At 38.3% G+C, this 19,597-nt stretch overlaps 1 protein-coding gene across 3 annotated transcripts in view; it reads left to right on the forward strand.

Moving 5' to 3' along the window:
• GPBP1L1 (GC-rich promoter binding protein 1 like 1) overlaps positions 1-19,597 on the forward strand; it is a 69,156-nt gene that overhangs the window by 28,192 nt on the left and 21,367 nt on the right. For all 3 annotated transcript variants that reach the window (XM_039254804.1, XM_039254803.1, XM_039254802.1), the window contains 4 exons: positions 2,286-3,313; positions 4,316-4,430; positions 6,974-7,103; positions 7,897-8,183. In XM_039254804.1, coding sequence (XP_039110735.1) covers positions 4,371-4,430; positions 6,974-7,103; positions 7,897-8,183 — 477 coding nt within the window. In that variant the 5' untranslated portion in view covers positions 2,286-3,313; positions 4,316-4,370. The remainder of the gene's footprint in view (positions 1-2,285; positions 3,314-4,315; positions 4,431-6,973; positions 7,104-7,896; positions 8,184-19,597) is intronic.

A 19,597-nucleotide genomic window follows, 5' to 3' on the forward strand; every position in this document is an offset into this window, starting at 1 on the left:
GAGCTGGCAGTCAGCACAGAGCCCGACGCGGGGCTCCAACCCACGAACCGCGAGATCATGACCTAAGCGAAAGTCGGACGCTTAACCGACTAAGCCACCCAGGCGCCCCTGCCTTATGTTTCTTAATAGGCTCTGACATTCTGCACTGGGCTACTGCCATACACACATTACCCTATCTTTCACCCTTCATGGACACACTTCACATCCTGATTAGGCCCCAGCACCCTGCTGTGGGCCTCTGCCACCCATAGATCTATAGATCTGACCTTGCTTGACCCCACCTAATGACTTTGGACAGGATCTCTTTAGGAAGGGGGAGGAGAGTGGGAACTGCAAGAGAAAGTCATTTTCTAAGTTTAATACAGTATGGGTAGGGAACATAGAATGTTTTATTCTTTGGAACTAATTGAGACTTTTAGCTAGTATAAGGTCAGGTTTTTTTACTTCTATGTGTGCTGAAATATATATACTCTGGGTGATTGGTATGTATATACATATACATATATGTATATATATGTATGCACCTTATAAGTTGCATTCGAAAAATTTTTAATGTTATTTTTGAGAAAGAGAGAGGTGGGGGAGGGGCAGAAAGAAGGTGAAAGAGAATCCCAAGCAGGCTCCACACCATCAGTGTAGAGCCCAATGTGGAGCTTAAACCCATGAACCACGAGATCATGACCCAAGCTGAAACCAAAAGCTAGATGCTCAGCCAACTGAGCCACCCAGGTGCCCCTGCATTCCAATCTTTTACATAGCTTTTTATATGCTTGTTCTGTTACTACTCTTTTACATACTTTAAGTATATAAAACATATAGAGAATGGTGAATATGTGGAGATTGGGGAGAGCAGTGCACCTGGAGAGAGCTTAGAAGCTCTGCATACTTTTCTTCCTTAGGCATCTCTTCCAGAAGGCCGTTGCTTCATATCCTTTATCATATTCTTGAATAAACTGGTAAATTTAAAAAAATGTACAGTGAATAGGGATGTATGTATCACTTACCTTAAGAAATAAAGCATTACAGGGGTACCTGGGTGGCTCAGTCGGTTAAGCATCCGACTTTGGCTCAGGTCATGATCTCACGGTTTGTGGGTTCGAGCGAGCCCCACATTGGGCCCTGTGCTGAAGCTAGCTCAGAACCTGGAGCCTGTTTCAGATTCTGTGTCTCCCTCTCTCTCTGCCCTCCCCTGCCCACGCTGTCTCTCTCTCTCTCAGAAATAAATAAAACATTAAAAAAAAATTTTTTTTAAAGAAATAAAGCATTACAAATGTACTTGAAGCCATCCAAGACCTTTTTGATTCCTGTCCTTTCATTTCCCCATGGAGATATTTACTGTCCTGAATTTGGTATTTTCTATCCCCATGAACTTAAAATAGTAGAGCAAGGCTGCTAATTTATTATGTGAGAAATCTCCTCCAAACTAGACTTTGTACCAGTGTAGACCAGAATTGCCTACAGATGCAAGCCTCCTCTTATATTAAAAAACTTTTATCTAGCCCCTGGAAGAATGTTGGGAATTTGCCAAAGAAATATTTGTGTCATCTCTTAAGCGTATCTTAAGTTGGAGCCTAAGAGCTTAAGTCTCTCAGCTGATAACTAGGTATCTAAAAATATGTATCATATATCAGGAATACTATGACAGATGTCTTGTTTTTAAGGATCAGGCTGTGGTTGGTATTAGTTGATTACTGTGGTAATAAGCAAGTTATATGACTTTTTGATTACTTAGAGCAATTTATTCTCATGTAGGAGAGAGAATGTAACTGACAGACTCACTAATTTGCATTTCTGAATTACCTCTGATAGCTAATTACAGATATAGTTATAAAAAACAACAGACACTGTTCAGGTGACTTGTCTAAAATCTTTCAAAGAATTATAGTCAGTTGTTTTTTTAAATGTTTATTTTTGAGAGACAGAGAGAAACAGAGCATGAAGAGAGGGACAGAGAGAGAGAGGGAGACACAGAATCCGAAGCAGGTTCCAGGCTCTGAGCTCTCAGCAAAGAGCCCGGCACAGGGCTCAAACTCATGTACCATGAGATCATGACCTGAGCCGAAGTTGGACACTTAACCGACTGAGCCACCCAGGTGCCCTTATAACCAATTACTTTGTTGCTGTCGGTGGTGACACATTAAATTAATGTCCAAGTTGTACCTAAAAGTTTTACCTACTAATATCTTTTATTGATTGATCATTTGACTGTGTCTCATTTTAGCATTTCTTTGTAATAATGATTTTGCCTCTTCTGACATGGTGTTATTTTGCTTTTTCACTTACAGTGATAGATTCCTGTGGCCTTTTAAATGATTGAAAAATGATGGAAATGGATCCAAAATAATAAGTGACTACTCTCCTGAAGCAGTAGAATATTCTTCATAGCACCATCCAGCTCAGTTCAGTTTTCAGGAAGAGGCAGAACAAGTGAAATACAGAAAACTGAAGAGGAAAAAACCTTACTTAACATTGGAACTGTTTTACTCCTTAACTACTCCTTAACCTTTTTCTTTCTACTTGTTTTAATTTTGCTGTGAATTTCTAAATAGTGAAGACCAAAGAAATAGAAGATACATTTGGGAGCTTTATATAACCCAAGAAATTTGCCTTGAGAGCTGCTATTCTATAGAGGGAAACATATATAAAATTTGTCTGATTAAAAACAAACAAGATTTCTTATGTCCTTAGATTTTGAATATTAAAACAGATATAAATACATATCTGCACACTTTTAGCAGCTGTGTAGGAATAATGAGATTTGTAAATTAAGGGCTTTGTCATGTGGATGTTTTGCCATTACAATTGATTGCTCAGAAGATCTTTTATAATTCTTTAATGTTCTACTTTTGACTATTGTTTTGATGGCGTTATTTGCCCACATGAGTTCACCTATCTTTCTAGCTATGACCTTGTTATGAACAGTGTTTGCACTCAGTGTGCAAATGTCCACGTATTATCTATTTAAGCAACATCATAGTGCTGTTACTCAAGGAAGTTGAATGAGGTGAACATAGACGAAGCTCTTTCCCCTTCCCCCCATTTTTTAAATGTAACAAATACTTTTTATGTTCCCCTTCCCCTTCCCCTTTCCCTTTCCCCTTTTTGGAAACGTGTCAGGAATTAGATAGTTAAAGATGAGCAATTGAGGGGACTGAGAGTGATCCACACAGAGCCTGGCTTCCTTGTGCTTTATCACAAGGCGTGCTGCTGGCCAGCCTATTTAAGTACCCTTTTAACAAAAGAACCTCGTGGGAAATCCAGCTGGCAGACTCAAGGAGTTCGGGAAACAGGACCACAGAGGTTACACTCTGGGGTAAATATTCTCCTATATCTGACTTTAGAAGACTGTTGTGTGTATCTGAATCATGGAAAATAAATACCGCTTTCTGGTGTATTTAATTTTGGAGATCTTTAGTGGGATGGTTTGGAGACACTAATGGATCTCTTAGGAAAACTGATGCTAGTGGATATTTGAGGAAATTAATGTGAACTAAATAGAATATCTTTTTTGTTTGTTTAATGTTTATTTTTTTTGAGAGAGAGAGAGCCTGTGACTTGCGGAGAGGCAGAGAGAGTGGAAGACAAAAGAATTTGAAGCAGGCTCCAGGCTCTGAGCTGTCAGCACAGAGCCGGACAAAAGGCTTGAACTCACAAGCCGTGAGATCATGACCTGAGCCAAAGTTGGACGCTTGACCAACTTAGTCACCTAGGCGCCCCAAGAATAACTCGAGAGATTGCATCTTCCTTCTCTAGGAAGATCTTTTCTACTGCTTTTGCCACAGGTTACCTGAGTACCTGAAGCAGATTAATCTCTTCATAAGTATTAGTAGTTTTAAGTAGATGTTTATTCTTTTTGGTTTTTTAAAAATCTTTCACTATTTGTTTTTAAAATGTTTATTTTTTGAGAGCAAGAAATCCCAAGCTGGCTCCACAGTGTCAGTGCAGAGCCCGATGCAGGGCTCAAACTCACGAACCGTGAGATCATGACTTGACCCAAAACCAAAAGTCAGATGCTTAACTGGCTAAGCCACCCAAGCACTACAGGTGTTTATTCTTAAGGTTCTTCTGATAAAACTCAAGTATTCATAACCTTCCAGGTTTATGTCACATTTTTCTGTTTACGTGTTTTTCATAGTCCTTTCATGGACTCTTGCTCCTGTTTAGAACTTCTTTGAGGTATGCCTGATAAGTAGTATTAGAGAGGCTCAGAGGGGAGGACTTTCTGTAAAGAGAGGATCTTAGAGTAATCAGATTCTTTTGTACATTGGTATCCAGTTCTTGCAAGCATAAGTGATTAGAGTTTTCTCATTTTCAGATCCTGGCCATGAGGTTGGATGCCTCACCTTGCTGAAAAGAGACACTGGACCTAAATGGCGCAGCATGACTTTGTTCCTGCTTGGCTAAATTTCTCAACACCCCAGTCAGCTAAGGTACTGTTCTTCATTCCTATAGTAACTTTCCAAGTAACAATTAATTCTTTCTCTCCCCAACTTGTTGATGGCCTGTTTTATAATCTAGGTGTTTCTTGTGTATTCACCCTTGCCTGAGGCTTTAAAGTATGTTTTCATAAGCTCACTGCATTTCTTTTAACAGGATATAAATAATTAGGCAGTCTAAGTGTGTGTCCTGCCATAGCCAAGTGTGTCTCCCTGCTCCCATTACCCCCATTTTTCATTACATGCTAAGCTTTTCTCATTATGTGGCACACAAGATTTCCTGGATTAGGTGCGCTACGCTTTGGAACTAAAGCATGATTGGTTACCTATTGTTTAGGTACAAAGGGGCAGGGGTAGAGGGGAAATGGTTTTTTGGGGAAATGGACCTTTAGAGTGAATGCATATTTGTATATAGTAGCAGATGAGTAAGAAGCATTGACTCCTATGTGGATCTCAGATTAAATCTTAGAAATTTTGTTTTAGGGGCATCTGGGTGGCTCAATTGGTTGAGGATCTAATTTCAGCTCAGGTCATGATCTCATAGTTTGTGAGTTTGAGCCCCACATTGGGCTCACTGCTGTCAGTGCAGAGCCTGCTTCAGCTTTTCTTTCCCCCTCTGTCTCGGCCACTCCCCTGCTCACACTCTCTCTCCCAAAAATAAATATTAACAAAATATAAATTCTGTTTTAGAGATAATAATCTGCTTAATGATTTCAGGGGGAAATGTGTGTTGAATTAGGAATAAAGACAAATGAAAACAGCCAGTTCATATAAAGTAAAGTAGTCCTAGTCACAGTACACAGAACAGCCTAAATTATTGACAAAGGAAACCTTTGGGAAGTTACAAAACTTAAAAATGCTTCCCAAGGAGGGACAAAATTGATAGGTAGTCTCAAAAAAAAAAAAAAGTCCTATCTTCCCAATTTTTAAAATGTGAATTTTGGGGCAGATATCCTTATCTGCCTAGACCCGCAACCGTTTTCTTTGAACTTCATTCTGAGTTGTCCTTTTGAAATTCCCAAGATCTTATAATTGGCATAATTCTGACCTAAAGCTTGGGGATGGTGGGCCTGAGGGATTAGGTGTGAGATCCAGGAAAGCATTTAAAAGTATGTAGATCTTATCTGCAAAGAATAATGTAGCACAGTGAAGTAAGTAAAAAGAATTGGGAAATATGATTTCATTATTTCCAGTAAAGTTACAATAAACAAAGTTGCATAGCATTGGCATACAGATAGATATAAAGCAATGGAATCGAATAGAGAATTCAGAAATTGTCCTATACATATAGTCAGTTGATTTTTGACTAAAGTGCCAAGGTAATTTAATGCAGAAGTGATAGTGTTTTTAGCAAATGGTTCTAAAACTGGATATAAATATGGGCAGGGGGAGTAAGAACCTTGACTTCAACCTTCATGTCACACAAAAATTAGCTAGAAATGGATATTAGCCTAATTTAAAGAGCTAAAAACCATAAAACTTCTGGAAGAAAGGAGAAAAATCTTTGTAACTCACTAGAATTGGCTAAAATAAGCAAGACTAACAATACCAAGTGTTGGTGAGGATATTAACAATAAGAAAATAAATACAAAGATGTCTATGCTGCAACCTACAGTTTTCCTCTAAGCCTTTGTCAAATATATCCATATTTTTCACAACTTTTTAGATTTTGGTCTCTCATTTGAAACTAAACAATGTTCTAGAATAAAATTATTTGGAATAGGGAGGAAAATGAGAGTTCATCTATAAATGTTTCTCAAACTGCTTCCTTTTCATGGTGTAACCTCAAAGACTTATTTTCCCTGACCTCTTTCCTCATGTGTAAATGAGTAAAATGAGGATGATGCCAAATTACAGTACTGTTATGAATATTAAGTAATGTTTAGAAATAAATGTTTTATAAAATGAGAAAAACTATGTAGTTGTTAATGGACTCTCAAGGTGGGATGTGGTATTTAAGCCATTTCTTTCTCTCCACTTCTAGAATAATTTACAGAAATACCAAAGCTGTTTAGGATTTTAAAAAAGTTTTTAATGTTTATTTTATTTTTGAGAGAGGACAGAGAGAAAGGGAGACACAGAATCCCAAGTGCGGGGCTCAAACTCACAAACTGAGATCCATGACCTGAACCGAAGTCAGACACTTAACCAACTGAACCACCCAGGTGTCCTGAGAATTTTTTAAAGCAAGCATCTTGCTTTTCCTTTTCTGTTGCAATATTAACTTAATATATTTAAGTGTAAAGTTCGAGGTGTTATTTATTGATATCTACAAGTTTTTTTTTTTTCACCTTCTCATGCAAATAAATGAAGTAGCTGCCATTTCCCCCCTTCTGGAATACAGAAAATGAGTTAATGATTGAATATGTAACCTAGGACTTCTCTAACTCAGTGGCCTATAGTACCCGTATTATGGCCTATATACTATAATAGGGTTTCTGCCACTCTTATTGCTTGTTTTCTAAAAGGCTGATGCAAAACCTGAGATACCGAGATTGGTATCTTAACTCTTTACTTCTCTATACTTTATATCTTAGTCACCTACAGCCACCTTTGAGAAACACGGAGAGCACCTACCCCGAGGAGACCGTAGGTTTGGAGTAAGCCGTCGTCGACATAATTCCTCTGATGGCTTTTTTAACAATGGACCTCTACGAACTACAGGAGGTAAGCCATGCCCTACTTCCATGACTATATTTAAGCTACTCAGTTAGGGCAAGCCCACATTGGGGGTGCAGGTCTGTCCATAATCTTGAAATGATGATGTTTTTAAACATATTTCTCAATTAGATCTTACAGTTTTCATTATTCAGTTACATTGTCTTTCTAACATTCTTGTGTTCTCCTTTGTCATTTATTTAGTTGGAAGATTTCTTACAGAAATTACATAAAAGAAAAAGAAGAATTTTATGATTTCTTTTTTGTGGACTTATTTATTTATGTTTATTTTTTTATTTTTTATTTTTTTAATATTTTTATTTATTTCTAGGAGAGAGAGAGAGACAGCGTGAGCAGGGGAGGGTCAGAGAGAGAGGGAGACACAGACTCTGAAACAGGCTCCAGGCTCTGAGCTGGCAGTCAGCACAGAGCCCGACGCGGGGCTCGAACCCACGAACCGCGAGATCATGACCTAAGCGAAAGTCGGACACTTAACAGACTAAGCCACCCAGGCGCCCCTATTTATGTTTTTTTTTTGAGGGAGGGAGAGAGTGGGGGGGGGGAGGGGGCATCTCAAGCCAGGCTCCACGCTGTCAGTGCAGACCCTGACACGGGGCTCAGTCCCATGAACTGTGAGATCATGATCTGAGCCGAAATCAAGAGTCAGATGCTTAACTGACTGAGCTGCCTAGGCACTCCTTAATCTTTTATTTTTAAAAATCCCCTGAAGTGCTTTTGATAGTATTATAAAATCAGATCAGAAAGCAAAAATCTAATATGTTACTTTTCCTTACTGTTCTAGATTCCTGGCACCAGCCCTCCCTGTTCCGCCACGATTCTGTGGACTCTGGTGTCTCTAAGGGAGCATATGCTGGAATCACAGGGAACCTATCTGGTTGGCATGGCTCTTCCCGAGGTCATGATGGCCTGAGCCAACGTAGTGGGGGTGGCACAGGGAACCATCGCCACTGGAATGGCAGCTTCCACTCCCGGAAAGGCTGTGCCTTTCAGGAGAAGCCACCTACAGAGATTAGGGAAGAAAAGAAAGAAGACAAGGTGGAAAAATTACAATTCGAAGAGGAAGACTTTGTAAGTATGAATGTGTAGATGTGTAATTAAAACCTAGGAAATAATGCCATAAATATAAGACCCTGTTAATAATGAGAATATTGAAGAAATTACTAAAAAGGAAGTCACTAAGTTTAGATTTTTATTATTTTTAGAGGGAGTTGATTAGTATGAAGATAATGACCAAAATTCCTGTGTAATTTTGGCAGATCTTCATGTTTTTCATCTTTATGCCTTCGAAACTTAATTTTAATTTAATATCCTTTGTTCTATAAGGTTCAGCATTCAGAATTCAGTATTCAAATTAGGTGAAAATGTTTTGCATGCTAAATTGTCTTTTCCAATTATCTCAAGAGTTTTTCCTCTTGATTTTGCCCTCTTGTATAAAATAATTTTGATGTTATAAATATGCAGTTGTAAGTATTTAAGCTGTTTTCCTATCTATACAGTAAAAATTTGCTATTGTGTGTTGAATTATATGCCTTTTGGCCTCTCAACCTAAAGTAGAGTTTTTAGTGCACCTTAAAAAAAAGTTGAGTATAATTTATTTAACAAAATATATCTAATTTATTAACATTTTAATATGTAATTGATATCTTTAAGTTATTAATGAGATAATTTATGTTATATTTTGCACTAGATCTTCCAGATCCTTTGTGTATGCTATACTTGTTTGTAGCATAATCTCAGTATAAATTACACACTTTCTGAGTGCTCCAAAACTTGAACAGCACAGCTCTAGTTATTTATTTATTTATTTATTTATTTTTTGAGAGAAAGAAAGTTGCAAGTGTGGAGGGGCAGAGGGAGAGGGGAAGAGAGAATCCTAAGCAGGCTCCACACTAAGTGCAGCAGTCCAACACGGAGGTCAAAACCATGAACCATAAGATCATGACCTGAGCCAAAGTCAGATACTTAACCAACTGAGCCATCCAGGTGCCCTTAGTTATTTTGAAGTAGCACATTAGATTAGCCAATCACTTCTGTGACAACCATTTTAATATATTAGTAAGGCCAATTGATTAAGAACCAAATTTAGGCATCAGCTCCTCTTTTCCTAAGTCTAGCAAATATTATGGGGTCATTTTATTTTATTTTTTCTAGGTTTCTTTTTAATGTTTGTTTATTTTTGAGAGAGAGGGTGCATGCAAGTGGGGGAGGGGCAGAGACTGAGAGAAGGAGAGAAAGAATCCCAGCCCAGCTCTGTGCTGTCAGCACAGAGCACGATGTAGGGCTCCATCTCCAGGGCCTTGAGATCATGACCTGAGCCAAAGTCAAGAGTCAGTTGCTTAATCAACTGGGCTACCCAGACGCCCCATTCTGAGGTCCTTTAAATGTTATTTTTTAATATGAATTCCTACCCCAGACACCTATTCTTCAAAACTTCATTTGTGGAAAGGTTTATATTGCCCTGACATACTGAATATTTGTCCAGAATGTTCTAAATATTAAGTAGTCCAGACTTATTATGACACTAAATTATAACTTGGATTATTTGTTCAATAAATTTAGCAAATTTAAGAAAGACCAGTGGGAATGATTAACAAAACCTCTGTTGCTCATCATGCATTGGGAATTTGGTTAAAATACTCATCAAACTAGTAACAACAAAAAAGTTTGGGGAGCCTGGGTGACTCAGTTGGTTAAGTGTCCAACTCTTGGTTTCAGCTCAGGTCAGGATCTCATGGTTCATGGATTCAAGACCCGCATGAGGCTCTGCACTGTCTGCACTTGGGATTCTCTATCACCTCTCCACCCTCTGCCCCTCTCCCGTTCCTGCTCTCTCTCAAAATAAGTTAAAAAAATTTTTTTAAATGTTTATTTATTTTTGAGAGAGAGAGAGAGAGAGAGAGAGAGAGAATCCGAAGCAGACTCCAAGCTCTGAGCTATGAGCACAGAGCCCGACGTGAGACTGGAACCCATGAACCGTGAGATCATGACCTAAGCCGAAGTTGGAGGCTTAACCTAGGTGCCCTAAATTTTTTTTTTAAAGTTTAATCATATTCCCTTATAAAACAAGTTTCTTTTTGTATTTTATTCCACATAATTCAAAACCATTTTTTAAAATATTTATTTTGAGAGGGAGAGAGCTAGCAGGGGAGAGGGCAGAGAGAGAATCCCAAGCTCCACATGGAGCCCATTGTGGGGCTCAATCCCACTACCGTGAGATTATGACCTGAGCTAAAATCAGGTGTTGGATGCTTAACTGACGGAGCCACCTAGGTGCCCCTCCACACAATTAAATTAACCCACTGTAAAATTATAATTTATATATGACATGAATGTTTATCTAGAAGTATATCTTACATTATGACCACAGCCAGCTGAGCACATAGTACAGAAATTTATTTGGGTTTCTTTATTAGTTTTGGTTCTTGCTTTGGTAAAAAAGAGATTGCAGCAAACAAAAAATGTGGGGTAAAGTATAAGTTGCTTAAGAGTATTTTTTTTAAGAGTACCTTTTAAACTAGGTTCTATACTACTCATTGATATAATTTGATAAGAAGGACTATTTCAGTTCTGTGGCATCCCCAGTGGGAAATGAATTGACAACAGAAATTAAAATGTGAATGGGAGGCTTTGCATTAGAAGACCCAACATTGTTAGGACATCAGTTCTACAGATTCTGCACAGTATCAATCAGCATGCTTTCTTACAGAAATGAACAAAATTATTCTGAAAATTTTTCTTAAATACAAAGACTCTATCCAAAATAATCTTGGAAAAGAATTGGAGGACTTCGGGATGCCTGCGTGGCTCAGTCAGTTAAGCGTCCGACTTCAGCTCAGGTCATGATCTCACAGTTCATGGGTTCGGGTCCCACGTCAGGCTCTGTGTTGACAGCTAGCTCAGAGCCTGGAGCCTGTTTCACATTCTGTATCTCTCTCTCTCTCCCTCCCTCTCTCTCTCTCTCTCTCTCTCTCTGACCTTCCCCTGCTCACATTGTCTCTCTCTCTGAAATAAAACACTAAAAAATATTTTTTTAAAAGAATTGGAGGACTTATACTACTAACTTGAAGCTTAGTATAAAGCTATAATAATCAAGATAATGATGGGGTTGCCTGTGTGGCTCAGTCAGTTGAGCATCCCGACTCTTGATTTCAGCTCACGGGTACCAGGTCAGGCTCCATGCTAAGTATGGAGCATGCTTGAGGTTCTCTCTCTCTCTCTCTCTCTCTCTCTCTCTCTCTCTCTTTGGGCCACTCTCCCCCACTTTGTGCTGTCTCTCTAAAATTAGGAGAACAAAAAGATAATGTTATATTATTACAAGGATAGACCAATAGTGGAGCAGAATAGAGTGCTTAGAAATAAACTTCCAGGGCGCCTGGGTGGCTTAGTCGGTTAAGCGTCCAACTTTCACTTGGGTCATGATCTCGCGGTTCGTGGGTTTGAGCTCTGCGTCGGGCTCTGTGCTGACGCCAGCTCAGAGCCTGGAGCCTGTTTCAGAGTCTGTGTCTCCCTCTCTCTCTGACCCTACCCTGCTCATGCTGTCTCTCTCTCTCTCTCCTAGAAATAAATAAAAATAAAAAAATTTAAAAAAAAGAAACTTCCATTTATATATTCATTGAATTTTCAGCAAAGATACTAAAGCAGACCAATGGAAAAAGAAAGGTGGAGAAAGAAATATATACACAGACACAGTTTCTCTGAGACTCCCTTTTTCTCACAGCCTACAAAAAAATGAATTTGGGAGGAATTATAGACCCAAATGTAATGACCTAAAACTATAAAGGTTCTAGAAGAAAACTTGGGGGAATAATGGCTTAGAGAGTAGAAAAAAATTTCTTTGGACATAGGAAACAATAACCATAAAGGAAAACATTGATGAATCAAATTTCATCAAAATTTAAAACATCTGCTTATCTCACACTCAGAAAATATTTGCAAAACATATATATGAAAAGGGACCTGTATCCATAATATGAATAACTCCTACAACTTAATAATAAAAAGACAATATTTTATATATACAGTAAATATATATATGGTTTGTGAACATAATTCATTTTGGAAACATGCTTATAATCTGAAGCACTTGTATATCACAGCGAATTTCCATGTAGGAAATAATGGAAACTCAGATGATTCATCCTATAACCCCAAAATATTAATATAAAAATGATTACATACTGTAATATAATACAAAATAATAAAATACAAAATATAAAGAAAAATAAACAAATTAACTTGCACTTACCCTTGAAAACCTTTGTGGCTGTTATGAGGGAAACGAGAGAGGAGGGTTATTGGATGACTTTCACTATCACTAACAGAATCACTGCTGTTGGCTCAATGGAATCTTTTTCTTTTCATGCAGCTTTAACAAGGAACCTATCCAATGACACTTGCTTTTGCCTCCTTTTGAGGATTTCGCAGAAAAGTGACATTGCATTGTTGTTAAGCATACTCATCGCTTGCACTGCTGCAGCCTTGTTCAGGTGGTGCATTGTTTCCTCCACATCACCTAATCTTATTTGAAGTGAGGGATTCCTCCGCCTTTTTCTCCTCCTCCTCTGCAGACATGATGCAGATGTAGACATCTTATACAATCTTGCAATTTTGGCCACTTGCAAACCTTGTTCATGCTTCTCAGTGGTTTCCTTTTTTTTTTTTTTTTTATGTGTATTCATTTGTGGGGGGGGCATAGAGCCTAATTTGGAGCTCAAACTCCTAAACAGTGAGATCATGACCTGAGCCAAAGTCGGATGCTTAACCGACTGAGCCATGCAGGTGCCTCACGATGATTTCCTTCTTAGCTTCCACCATAATCATCTCTTCCTCCTTACTGCCTTTCTTTTCAACCTTTTTGGGCATGGGGTCCATTGTATACACTGGCACGGATGTTGACTACAGGACAGTATTAATAAACTCTTGTACTGTATTTAATGTAACTGGCAATAAGGCACTAGAAGAAAGGATCTATATCTGCAGGCAGCCTGACCTAGAATGAAGCAAATCATTCCTGAGCTTACTCTTATATGGTAAAGCAAAGGACTGTCCATAGATGCTTTAAAGTGACAAAAAAAAAAATACACTAGTGCCAGGTGTGGGCACCTTCCAGTGTTCTGAAAAATCTCTTATTTCTGCCAAAAACAGGCCTGAGACCAAGCATCCAAGCATGGGATGTGGGGACAATCACCCACAAGTCTACAGTGAACAATAGAGAAAAACCATTGACTTACTTTGATTATGTGATGTTTGGCACGTACTACTCGTATTGCAAGACATCGCTCATTTATCAAGTTAAAATTTATTAAAAATATTTACTTATCTAATGGAACACTTGCAGAACAAGTTACTTGCAATCCAAGGTTTTACTGTATTTTATTTCTTTTAAGTAGTCTCTGTGCCCAGTGTGGGACTCAAACTCATGACCCCAAGATCAAGAGTCGCATGTGCTACAAGCTGAGCCAGCCAGGTACCCTGACAACTCAATATTTTAAAAATGAGCAAGATTTATAAGAACTATAACGATCCTCTCAGTAGATGCAGAAAAGGCATTCAATAGAGTACAGCATCCATTCTTGATAAAAACTCTCAACAAAGTAGGGATTAACTGAACATACCGCAACATCATTAAGGCCATATACAAAAGACCTGCAGCTGATATCATCCTCAATGAGGAAAAACTGAAAGCCTTTCTCCTATGGTTAGGAACAAGACACAGATGTCCAATCTCACCATTACTATTTAACACAGTACTGGAAGTCGTAGCCTTAAGCAATCAGACAACAAAACGAAATAAAACACCATCCAGATTGGCAAGGAAGAAGTCAAACTTTCACTATTTTCAGACAACATGATACTCTGTAGAAAACTCAAAAGTCTCCACCAAAAAATTGCAAGTTAATATATGAATTTAGCAAAGTTGCAGGATATAAAATCAGTGTCCAGAAATCTGTTGCATTTCTGTACACTGATAACAAAACATCAGAAAAGGAAATCAGGGAACCAGTCCCATTTGCAATTACACCTAAAACAGATACCTGGGAATAAATCCCATGCTCATGGGTTGGGAGGATATAGTTAAAATGTCTATGCTGCTCAAAGCAAATCTACGCATTTAATGTATCCACATCAAAATACCACCAGCATTTTTCACAAAGCTGGTACAAATAGTCTTCAAATTTATATGGAACCATAAAAGACCCTGAATAGCCAAAACAATCCTGAAAGATAAAAACAAAACTGAAGGCATCATGATTCTGGATTTCAGCTTATAAATTTGTAGTCCTCAAGACAGTATGGTATTGGCTCAAAAACAGATACATAGATCAGTGGAACAGAACAGAAAACCCAGAAATGGATCCATAGCTATGAATGAATCTTCAGCAAAGCAAGAAAGACTATCCAGGTGAAAAAATAGTTTCTTCAACAAATAGTGTTGTGGGAACTGAACAGCCACATGCATAAGAATGAAACTAGAACACTTTCTTATACCATATACAAAAATAAATTCAAAGTGGGTGAAAGACCTAAACGTGAGACAGGAAACCATCAAAATATTAGAGGAACACAATTCAGCAACCTCTGCGACCTCAGCCTGAGCAACTTCCTACCGGAGATAAGGGAAACAGAAGCAAAATTGAACTGTTGGGACTTCATCATGATAAAGAAGCTTCAGCACAGCAAAGGAAACAACAAAATTAAAAGGCAACCTGCAGAACAGGAGAAGAGATTTGCAAACTACATATCTGATAAAGGGTTAGTATCCAAAATCTATAAAGAACTTCTCAAACTCCAAGCTCAAAAAACAACCCAGTAAAGAAGTGGGCAGTAGACATGAATAGACACTTTTCTAAAGAAGACAACCAAGTGGCTAACAGACACATGAAAAGATGCTCAACATCGCTCATAGTCAAGAAAATACAGATCAAAACCATGATGAGATATCACCTCACACCTGTCAGAATGGCTAAAATTAACAACATAAACAACAGGTGTTGGCGAGAATGTGGAGAAAGGGGAACCGTCTTGCATGGTTGGTGGGAATGCAAAGTGGCTCAGCCGCTCTGGAGAATAGTATGGAAGTTCCTCAAAAAAACAAAACTACCCTATGACCCAGCTAGGTCTACTAGGTATTTACCTAAAAGATTAAAAATTACAGATTTGAAGAGGTACACGCACCCCAGTGTTTATAGCAGCATTATCAACAATAGCCAAACTATGGAGAGAGCCCAAGTGTGCATCAACTGATGAATGGATAAAGATGTGGTGTACATATACAAAGGAATATTACTCAGCCATTAAAAAGAATGAAACTTTGCCATTTGCAAAGAGATGGATGGAGCCTAGAGTATTATGCTAAGCAAAGTAAGTCAGAAAAAGATATCATATGATTTCACTTACCTGTGGATTTTAAGAAACAAAACAGATGAACATATGTGAGGGAGTAGGGAAGAAGGGGGAAACAAACCATAATAGATTCTTAAGAATCTCTCTTAAAGATAGAGATTCTTAATTCTTTTTTTAAAATTTTTTAAATGTTTTATTTGTTTCTGATAGAGGGTGCATGAGCAGAGGAGGGTCAGAGAGAGAGAGGGAGATACAGAATCTGAACAGGCTCCAGGCTCTGAGCTGTCAGCCCAGAGCCTGATACGGGGCTTGAACTCACAGACTGTGAGATTATGACCTGAGTTGAAGTCAGATGCTTAACTGACTGAGCCATTCAGATGCCCCAAGAGATTCTTAATTCTTAAACAAGATTGATGGAGGTGGGTGTGAAATGGGCTAGATGGGTGATGGGTATTAAGGGGGGCACTTCTGATGAACACTGGGTGTTGTATGTAAGTGAGGAGTCCCTGAATTCTGCTTATGAAACCAATATTGCACAGTATATTAACTGATTAGAATTTAAATAAAAATTTGAAAAACATGAGCAAGATTTGAACAGATAGTTCACAAAGGAAGGTACACAAATGGCCAGTAGACACTTGAAAAAAATAATCATTGTCATGAGTTGCAAGGGAAAAGTGGAAATTCAAATTAAGACCATTGTGAGATACTGCTACCCACATTCCAGGAAGTGGCTAAATTTTTTAAGTCTGAAAACACTAAATTCAGTGACATTTTAGAGCATTTGAAGTCTCATACATTACAGGAGCATGAAGTACTATTCCCGTTTTGGGAAAAGCTATAGTAGTTTCTTGTAAAACTACATACAAACCTATCCTGTGACCCAACACTTCTAGATATTTACTTACAGGTATTTACTCAAGAGAAATGAAGGTCAATGCCCATTTATTTTAATTTTATTCATAATAGTACCAAACAGTTTAAATGTCTGTTGACCCAAGAATAGAAAAGTTGTGGTGTAATCATGTAATGAATTACATATTTGTTAATAAAAAGGAGTGATTGATAAAACAGCATGATGAATTTCAGTGAAACCCTTATACAAAATGGTTCATACTGTCTGGTTCTATTTATTTGCCTATTCTAGAATAGGCAAGTAATCTATGGTGGGAAAGAAAATCCCAAACAGTGGTTTCCTGTGAGGATTGACAGGAGAGGGCATAAGGGAACTTTCTGGTTGTAGAAGATAGTTTTTATTTTTATAGAGATTGAGGAGTTATGAGCATTTTTCAACACTTAGAGAATGGTATGCTTCTCAACACTTGGTATATGTGCATTTCACTGTATATAAATTTTATTTAAAAAATAGATGGGATGCCTGGTGGCTCAGTCAGTTAAGCATCCGACCCTTAATTTTGGTTCAGGTCATAATGTCATGGTTCATGGGATTGAGCCCCATGTTAGACTCCACAATGACAATGTAGATCTGCCCCTACCCCACTCTCTCTTGCACGTGCATGCTCTCTCTCTCTCTTTCCCTCCCTCTCTCTCAAAAATAAATAAACTTCAAAAATAGATTAATATCATGAGGCATGGGGGAAATAAATATAATAAGCCTCCTGATGTGATGCATTGAAAATGCAACCTCACCTCTGTGAATTCCTTCCAGAAATGCATAGCCTGAATCAAACCATAGGAAATCCCACACACACTCAAATGGAAGTTTTACTAAAGAATTACAAAAGATTATACAAAAGAAGTCACCTCTACTTTTTAAAACTGTTATGAAAGAAAAAGGTCCAGGTTAAAGAAAACTAAAGAGATAAGAAAATTAAAGGAGACATGTGTAGGGTGCCTGGCTTGCTCAGTCAGTGAGACTTTTGATCTCAGGGTCATGAGTTCAAGCCTCACATTGGGTGTGGAGCCTATACCCCCCCCCCCCCCAAAAGGTAGCTTGTAATCTCAGATTGGTTACTGGATGAGGGAAAAACAATGTACATTTTAAAATCTTTTGTTTTGCTATGAAACTCATCAGTGTTATAGTTTGAATAAGTGTTATAGATTAGATAGTAGTATTTGTTGATGTTAATCTCCCAGTTTTTATAATTGCACCTTGCTTATGTTAAGGATGTACTTCTGAGGAAACACATAATAAAGTATTTACAGGTAAATGGGATCAAGTCCTTCAGCTTGCAAATGGTTCAAACAAAAATAGTGTTGGAGCAAGTGCTCGCTTCGGCAGCACATATACTAAAAAATAGTGTTGGAGCAAATGTGGTAGAATGGTGACATGAGAATCTAGACATCTATACAGGGTATACAGAAATTCTTTGAATTATTTTTGCAACTTTGTTGTAACTCTGAAATTATTTCAAAATAACAACACAGAGCAACTGGAATCAGTGAACCAGGAAAAAAAAATCCATAGGCATGATCTACAGCAAAACAGTGTGGTGTCATAACAGGAACAAACCACAAAACTATAGTACCTGGGTAGTGGTAGCATTTGTGCAGGAAAAATTGGAGGAAGAGACAGGACATCTGACAGCCCCTAAAAGAGCCAGCAGTTATTTCTAGATAGCTTAGAGGATAATTGGAGAACAGCTAGAAATTAGGAGTGGTTTTAAAAACTAGTCAATACAGAAGTTTTGAAACGAAGTACAAAGGGTCTGACTGGAATAGTCGAGAGAAAAACCACACAATAGTTTGAACAAGGGAAGTACAGGATTGAGGTAATAAGCAGTTAATTAGCAATAAAGAGAACACTAAAGAATATCAGAGTAGCAGATATAAGGAATAGCCATTAACCCTAAGGCTAAGATAGCGTGCCCAAGGAAGAGTCTCCCCACTCCCCCATCAGCACTAGACCTTGTTAGGAAGGGCTTAGTTGTGGTTCACTGAATGACAGAACAGTTGTTTAGGTGCTCCTCCAGGGAACATGCTGGAAATCTGCCCTCTTAAGTACCTGGTAAAGCTGTTCAGATGTCACTCTGCTGTAAAACCACTCAAGTCAAAGCTCATTTGCACTTTAGAACCTGGCTTAGCAGGAACTGCATGCTGCAGGAGCCTGAGTAAGCACACTGGAATAAGAAGCAGAAATCTCTCTATTGCCCTCTGCTGACAAAAGTTAACCTGACAGCTGACAAAGGAAAAAATTTTAAGTGATCAGACACATTTACAAAGAGCAGGCAGAACGGATGACTTTGCACTAAGGCAATAGTTAGTAACTAGCACCGGGCACTATCATTGTTTATGTTAACCAACTAGTATTCCCTTCCAGAACGCAGCCCCTCACTGAACACAAAACTATTGGAAATAGAGTCCAGATTGAGCTGCAGAAATGGAAATCGTAGAGACAAAGGAATGAGAAGGTTCAGATAAAAGGGAGGGAAGAAAGTAGGGATGATACCCACAGCATGGAAGAAACTAAGCCACCATATTTTTTAAACACTCTATGAAAACAACAGAAGAGCGCTCTAAAGCTTGATGTCAGAAAAGCCATCTTGACCCACATTCACAAAACTAATCCTACATAAATGAACATAAAGGATCAAAGGAAGGCACACCTTGGTGGCTCAGTTAAAGCTGGCTTGCTTTCAGCTCAGGTCATGATCACACAGTTTGAAAAGTTAGAGAATACTAAGAAAATGGCATAAGAATTATCTCAACCAGAAATACTCAAGGTGCTAGAAGTCAGGAAAGATATTCAGAAAAAGGGACACTAAACAAGAAGGAACACAAGAAAATAATCAGTGTTTTCCAAGAATTAGAAGAAGAAACATTTTTAATAGTTTATTATCAAGTTGGTTTCTATATAACAGCTAGTGCTCATCCCTACAAGTGCCCTCCTCCATGCCCATCGCCCCCTTCCTCTCCCCCACCCCCGTCAGCCCTCAGTTTGTTCTCAGCATTTAAGAGTCTCTCATGGTTTGCCTCCCTCCCTCTCCCTAACTATTTTTCCCCTTCTAGAAGAAGAAAAATTTTAAGTAAGGGATCTCACTCTTCTCTTGAAAACTGATTAAACATTAAAAAAAAAAAAAAAAAAAGATTAGATTTGAGGGGCGTCTGGCTGGCCCAGTCAGTAGAGCATGTGACTCTTGGTCTCAGTGTTGTGAGTTCAAGCCCCACATTGGAGATAG

Source organism: Hyaena hyaena, unplaced genomic scaffold (assembly GCF_003009895.1).
Source record: "Hyaena hyaena isolate Hyena2069 unplaced genomic scaffold, ASM300989v1 scaffold_503, whole genome shotgun sequence".
NCBI lineage: Eukaryota > Metazoa > Chordata > Mammalia > Carnivora > Hyaenidae > Hyaena > Hyaena hyaena.